A 7,511-nucleotide genomic window follows, 5' to 3' on the forward strand; every position below is an offset into this window, starting at 1 on the left:
ATGAAGAGCGTTGTTTTGGTAATTTCAATATTTGTGGTTGCATTTTGGTGTTCATGCACTACTGCTAGTCCTAATCAAGGACTATTGAAGTTAGTGTATGACATTAATGGTGAAATTCTCAGATCAGACACCAGGTACTTTGTCGTATCAGCAAAAACACGAACCGGAGTAGTGCGAGGCCCCGTATTATTCAATGGAGACGCTAACATCGTCTGTCCCTTCCAGGTTATTGATCATCTCGCTTAAAAAACTTAAATTTTACTTGATACATATTTCGTTTCATTGTTTCAAAAAAGAGATATATAATTTAGATGACATATATAACTAAACTCCAAAAGGTAACTAATCAAGACAAATATGGATACATGCATGATTATGAGTGTGTTTGGTATGAAGTAAAGAAAATGTTTTCCAATTTTCCCATGTTTGGTTGGGACAAAAGTTTTGGAAAATGTTTTCCAAATCAATTCATTTTCCTCAAAATTAAGGAAAATGACTTCCCTTCAAAAATTAAGGAAAACATTTTCCATAGCTCTCATCCAATTTCAAATTACATTTTTTTTTTGGAAAAGCATCAATTTAAAAGATATTTTCAATTTCAAAATTTTTATTTTTTCACATGATCCTTGACCTTCCCCCCACCAGCCAGCACCCCCCAACCCCATCCCCTCCCCAAAAAATTAATTTTGTTTNTTTTTACTTAAGTAAAAATAAAAGATGTCTCTCAAAAACAAATTTCATTAATAAATTAAACACTAAAAATCATTTCCGGAAAATATTTTCTACTCACCAACCAAACATGAGAAAATAAGTCCAAAATCTACTTGTTTTCCAGGAAAATATTTTCTAGGAAAACATTTTCCTCCATACCAAACACACCCTATATTATATGATTTTTGTTATAGGTGATGCAGTCCCCACGAGATTTAGACAGAGGTATATCAGTGTATTTCAAACCAAAGGCACCAAAGCAAGTAGAAATCACTGAATCAAGTGATGTGAACATTGAGTTTGATCTTGGGAATCCGACTGTTTGTAATAACAACGTGTGGATGGTGGAAGGTTTCCCATTACAATCAGATAACCCAATGTATTTGTCAACAAACGGTAAAGCAGGCTATGTGGCCTCATGGTTTCAGATTAAGGAAGTTGAAGATAATAATTCCACTTATTATAAGTTGGTGTTTTGTCATTATGGAGATGAGCACATCTGCACCGACATTGGCATCGACCATACTTACGGAGAAAGACGATTGGCCATAAGAACAGGCAATACCTTCAATGTTGTCTTCATTAAGGATCCTTTCATCGGTATTATATAACCAAATAATATTTGGCTATTTTACCTATGTATTGTCTAAATAAAGCTACGCATGCATGTACATGTGTAAAACTATTTCTATCTAAATGTACTACGTATTTCTCTATATAATAATAAGAATACCCATTTTATTCATATTAAATTATTAAGTATAATTGAAATTAAATATTTTACCCAATATTTCTTTGACAAATAAGTTAATTTATAAGAGAAAGAGATAATTTAGAGATCCCCGTCTCGTAGGGGTGGGCAAACTAATTTATTTTAGAACATTACTTTTATTAATTATTATTATTATTATATTTCTAACTAAAATATCATAACTAATCATTTAATTAGACATCATCAATAATTGTATTAAACTCTTCTTTTAAGGTGTTTGTTGGTTGTTAAAAAGGTTACAAAATAATACAACAAACTCCTATACCAATCCGTTTATTCGAATCCTAATAGGACCACCAATATCTCTTTCATATTTAATTATTGTATCTATTGCTCCATGTCTTATTCGCCCAAATGATACAAATCTAATTGCCCATAACAAAAATATGCCAATGAAGTACGATTTGAAAAAAAAAAACAAAAAAAAAACGTAGTTGTCATGCAAGTAAATCAATTGCTACGCACCCTTTTATTATTTTTGTATTGATAAAAATGGGTAAAACTTATCCGCATCGGGTATATACACTAAGTCAATATATGCATGACATGTCATGTGTTTAAATTTATAGTTCATTTTATTTAATCATTATTAATTAACATATATTTTACTTCATTGAATAACGTAATGATGAAAATTGCACTAATTTAATGTAAACATCCGGTGCGGATAAATTTACTCTATTAAAAATGCAAGGCTAGATTAGAGAATTTCAACAAAATGTTAATAAAATAATATATCCTCCATGTCCTAATTTTTTTTCTTTTTTTGTGTTTTTTTGTCTATTTTTAATGGTATGACTAATAGCCACACGGATATTTAAATCAATATTAAATCGTAAATTTCAATGATACTTATTTTATTAAATTTTTATATGCAATCAAATAATATTATATGAATCGCGGAAGGAGAGTTAGGATTTTTAATTCTTACGATATTTATATAAATTTAATACAAGTACTACAACAACTTGCAAAGTTTAAAATACAAGTTTTACACACCTCAACATATAATTATAAAATACATTTTGATACATTTTTCGGACTTGGGTCTCGAGTAACTTTGTGTATTTGTTTGTGATTAGGAGGCTGTTATTGGTATATTATAGGTCTAGGTTTTAAATTGTAAAATTTTTGCTCCATATTAGTTATTTACTTTTTAAAAAATATAATTTATCCTCTTGTTATTTTTTTTTTTTTTAAAATACTTTACAAATTTTGTTACCCTTCTTTAGAAAAATTAGTTGTAAATTAAAGTTAAAATGAGAAAAAATTAATTAATTCTCTTTTGATTTTATTAATTGACAAAAAAATTGAGATTACTAATTTTATGCTATGATATCAATTAATATTAAATGAAGGACCAATATGGATTGTGGTGCAATGATGAGACTGATTCGTGTTTAATAAGTATCTTGAGTTTGATTCTAAATTATATATTATTAAAAAAAATCTTATTAAAAATATCACCTTGATAAATTTTACAATACGCAATTTAAATTTATTCTGTTCTTATCATCAACACTAGTTGAACTCTAGTTGCAGTTGTCCTATTGCAAGCCAATAATGGATATATTCTAATGTGCCGATGGGACCATTAGAGACTAGCCGTAACTAAAACGTGTTAGTGAAGAAACTTTAAACAAATGATGAAATGTTAAATCCTATTTGAATATACTTTCAGTACAAGTTTGAAGAAACTCTAATTTTATGCAGGTTTCAGTTAGTGTTCATTGTGTTGATAAGTTTTCAATAAGCCACAATAAAACCTCAAATCTGTTCTATCCGTTCCAATTGAGACTTACGAATATAACTCATGATATTTTTCACGTGATTAACTTAAAATTTTTTTAATGAAAAATGTTAAAATAATCATACCTACATAACCGACTCATATAATTTATTGTATAAAAATTTCACCAATTTATTTTTGCTTCAAATTAGTACACTCCATATCAACTTCAATCATGACTTCAAAATTTGATGTAAAATCTTCTCGTATGAATCACCGCAAAACTTTAATTATAGAATTAATATAAACGTTGAAAAAAAATAAACAGATTCACTCTTGTAGAAACGTGAAACTCTTAAGAAAGAAATGAAAAAAGTCCTAAAAATATTTTAAACTCGGTGAGAGTTTAGGTGTATTTCAAATCTTGCCCATGACTTATCAGAATTCATATGCAATTTATTAAATATATAACAATTTTTATCCATTCCAACACAAAAATAATTACAATCGTGTAACTCACATCACATCAGCTTTGTAAGATAACCAATAACAATACACATTACAACATTAATAAAGGACATGGTTGACAATCTATGTGGATCGCTAGCACTTGGAGTTGGAGGAGCTTTTGTTACGGTAACAACCGACGTAGTATTTTCAAATGTAACTTTCAATGGTTTATCAGAACCAACAAACAATACCCTTTTGTTGTTAGGTTCAACAAGTATTCCAATATCTCCACAAAATGGTCTACATGTCTCACAAACACCAGGACAGTACACAAACTTGTAAGCCTCCTCGTATTTATCAATCTTAAACCAATTACCCAAAGTGTCACGCCCAGGATTTCCTTCAACTCCACCAACCGAAACCAAATTACGTTGTGGGATTAATCTTGTGTTAATTGTCCATACCGTCGACATATTATCGCTGAATATAATGTTCATAAATTTAACGTTCAGATCAATCGATAATCGGATGATGTTTTCGTTAGAGTCCACCGGTGTAAATCGAAGGCTATTGCCTGCGGAAGATTGAGCATTTTGGGTAACAACGAGCGTATCAACTGTGTTCCTAATGCTTGACACATCAAGTCCACCCTCATTGCTCCGACCCGATACCGGTACGATGAAATACTGCGATCCTTTTACAAGAGGATTACCAGAAATATCGAAAACCAGTTCAGAAATGTTTTGAGCTTTTACTAGAAAAATAAAACTTGTTGACAATATTATTGCAACAAGAAAAGGTCTTAGTGCCATCGTAGTTTGTTGAGTTGAATTAAATACGTGTTTTTAATGGATAAACTAAGCTCAAAGAAGAAAATGTATTTATAGAAGAATTTAGTGGATGCAAAGTTTGACATAGTCGTCTACCATGGTTACGTTTCAAGATAAGATTATGATTTCATTTGACTATTCTAGCATTCTATTCAAAGATTTAATATGAAACTATAATTTTTATAGGGAAAAGGGTCTGATATACCCCTCAACTTTGTCATTTAGAGCTGATATACCCCTTGTTATGAAAATGGCTCATATATACCCCTGCTTGTAAACAAATGGCTCACATATACCCTTTTCCTCTAACGGAAATGAAAAAAAATTAATTTTAATCTAAATTTTTATTATTTTTTTCTAAAAAATATAACCCCATATGAGTAAATTTAATCCTCGTCAAACATTTTTTTTGACTTTTTTTTGTTTCAATGACTAATTTATAATTATTATTTTGATAATCAAATTTATTTATGTTTCACTAATATTTTTGTAAAACTTATAGTAGATGACCAAATTTTTTCTTCGAATACAAAATTAAATTACAATACACAAAAAAATAGTATAATTTTTTTTCTTTAAACTAAGAATGAAAGAAAAAAACAAAATAAGAATAAGAAACTCAAATAATTATAATTAAAGAAGTCAAAAAATAATTTATGTATGAAAAAAATTAAAATATACCTTGAACTTTGATAGAAGAATCATATATACCCCTAAATCATTTTTTTTAAAAAAAATAGAAGTAATAAATATAAATTTAAAACTAATTTTTTAACATCCGTTAAATGAAGGGTATATGTGAGTCATTTTGTAACGGCAGGGGTATATGTGAGCCGTTTGTATAACGGTAAGAACATATATGACCCACTTTTATAATGAGGGGTATATCAGCTCCAAATGACAAAGTTGAGGGGTATATCAGCTCCAAATGACAAAGTTGAGGGGTATATCAGACCCTTTTCCCATTTTTATATACAATTGAGTTGGGCACGACGACGCGTTTCATTGCACATGTACATGTGCCCTCATTAATTTCCTCTTGACTCGTTATTATAAATTTGAAAATTTATAATTATAGTCAAATAGCTCGGCGGAAAGAGGAGTGTATGATAATAAAAATAGGTCAATCTTTTTTAAAATATACAACGTGAATTTTGATATAATTGAATTTTCATGTCTAAATATTTAAATAAATTTTATGAAGATCTACAATTAAATTAAACGCTAGCATATGTTAGACCTTTACATTGTATAGTTAACTACAAATCTGTGGGAAGGCAACTAGCTAGTATCCTCGTACAATCTTGCACGTCTCGAATTGTCTGCGCATTTTCAAACGTTGTTTTCTAAGTCATTTTCTTGCACGTCATAATTGAGGTCACTTTACTATCTAATAAGAAGGTTATAAACACTTATTTTATTTTATTTTTAAAATGTGTGCTTGAAGCCAAATGTATTTTTCTTAAATTGTTTGAGGTTTATTTCGGTTAGAAGCAGGCAACTTTTGATCAACATATTTATTTTTAGTCGACGGTATTTGTTAAAAAATTGTGTTCTTTTCCTTTTCATTTATTTGTCTTTATTTTTCGTTTTGATTTATTACTCCCTCCTCCCATTTTATATGTCATATTTTTTCTTTGCACTTTCATTAAGATGATGTAATTTTATCCTTCTATCCTTATTTAATGTTTTCTTAGTTCAACTTTATCCTTCTATCCTTATTTAATGTTTTCTTAGTTCAACTTTATAATAAATGATAAATACATTTTCAAGATTAATTCAAGGGTATAATAGGCAAAATACGATAATTTATGCATAAATTTTAAAAAATAATAAATATTATGGTCCATCTATTTATAAAAAGAGATGACATATAAAATGTAACGGAGTGAAAATATATATCAAAAATATTGTAAGTTACAATAATAAAAACGCTTACAAATATTTTGATTATATATTTAAAAATTACAACAATAATTAACTAACTTAAAATATTTTAAAATTATATAAAACAAAATTGATAACATCATTTTCTCCTCTTTATGTACACTAATACCACACACTTTAATATTGAAATACACATATAAACCAAACAGAAAGGTGAACAACAAGAAATTTATATATATATATATATATCAAGAATTTATTCTTAAGAATTAAAATGAAAAATCAAAATAAAACACCTCCCACAAAGTATAACATCATTATTTATTTTCACTATGTCATTATTATACTATGAAAACTAATATTTTTATTCCTTCCTGAACACAATCTTGAAAACCGGCCGGTTCACAGCCAAATGCCTCGATCCATTTTCAGCTGTTAAAATACCAATATACCCACACAACAATCTTGGACAAATAAAAGAACACCCTGTAGCTCTAGGACAATATTGTAAAGCATAAGCATCTTCATATTTCTGAATCGTAAATAAACTCGTAGACGTGCCATTTTCCGATCCACCCTTAATTCCACCAGTAGTCACAATCCCATCTTCAATTTTCCAAACAGTCGATACATTACAAATCGATACGTACCTTCGCGCTGCGAATTCTATATTTATGTCTTCATTTTCATCGATTACTAAACCCGCGCTAGAATTCACCATCAAGAATTTCAACGGGATGCCTACACTTTGAGAGTTTCGTGCTTGAAAAACATCGAGGGGGCAGCTCCCGTTTTCGCCTTTGGATAGCGTTAGGCCACCACCACTGCCCGCGGGCAATATGTAGTAGGTGTACCCCGGACGGACTTGTTCGTTATTAGTATCGAGAACCGGTTCGGATTTTATTGTTTGAAATAAGGTAAGGTAGAGGAAGCAAGAAAGTAATAAAATCTTCATATTGTATGATTAGTGTTTGTTTTTATTAATGGGGAAATTGTTTACTATATTTATATAGAGGTGGATGTTGAATTTTTTATACAATTACGGTGGCTGTCATCATTTTGAATTTTGCTTTTTTCATATGTTTGAAAAATTGAATGTCTAATTTAGTTATGTTGGTAGAGAAAAGTCTAA

At 29.3% G+C, this 7,511-nt stretch overlaps 3 protein-coding genes across 3 annotated transcripts; 1 reads left to right on the forward strand and 2 right to left on the reverse strand.

Moving 5' to 3' along the window:
- Window positions 1-1,499, forward strand: LOC107014062 (kunitz-type serine protease inhibitor DrTI-like). The gene is made up of 2 exons (XM_015213925.1): window positions 1-225; window positions 906-1,499. Exons 1-2 carry the CDS (start codon window positions 1-3, stop codon window positions 1,320-1,322), a joined length of 642 nt encoding a protein of 213 aa, XP_015069411.1. The 3' UTR covers window positions 1,323-1,499.
- Window positions 1,500-3,647: 2,148 nt separating this feature from the next.
- LOC107013917 (kunitz trypsin inhibitor 2-like) lies at window positions 3,648-4,510 on the reverse strand. Its single transcript, XM_015213794.2, has one exon. The coding sequence runs from the start codon at window positions 4,472-4,474 to the stop codon at window positions 3,734-3,736; it is 741 nt and encodes a 246-aa protein (XP_015069280.1). The 5' UTR covers window positions 4,475-4,510; the 3' UTR covers window positions 3,648-3,733.
- Window positions 4,511-6,499: 1,989 nt separating this feature from the next.
- LOC107013795 (kunitz trypsin inhibitor 2-like) lies at window positions 6,500-7,511 on the reverse strand. The gene has a single exon (XM_015213673.2). It carries the CDS (start codon window positions 7,332-7,334, stop codon window positions 6,744-6,746), a length of 591 nt encoding a protein of 196 aa, XP_015069159.1. The 5' UTR covers window positions 7,335-7,511; the 3' UTR covers window positions 6,500-6,743.

Source organism: Solanum pennellii, chromosome 3, assembly GCF_001406875.1.
Source record: "Solanum pennellii chromosome 3, SPENNV200".
NCBI lineage: Eukaryota > Viridiplantae > Streptophyta > Magnoliopsida > Solanales > Solanaceae > Solanum > Solanum pennellii.

What these genes read in the sequence shown, in the direction of transcription:
- LOC107014062 (XM_015213925.1), top strand. Translation starts at nt 1, where the DNA reads ATGAAGAGCGTTGTTTTGGTAATTTCAATATTTGTGGTTGCATTTTGG. An exon ending in ACATCGTCTGTCCCTTCCAG is followed by an intron (nt 226 to 905) that starts GTTATTGATCAT and finishes TTTTTGTTATAG; the next exon opens with GTGATGCAGTCCCCACGAGA.
- LOC107013917 (XM_015213794.2), bottom strand. Translation starts at nt 4,474, where the DNA reads ATGGCACTAAGACCTTTTCTTGTTGCAATAATATTGTCAACAAGTTTT.
- LOC107013795 (XM_015213673.2), bottom strand. Translation starts at nt 7,334, where the DNA reads ATGAAGATTTTATTACTTTCTTGCTTCCTCTACCTTACCTTATTTCAA.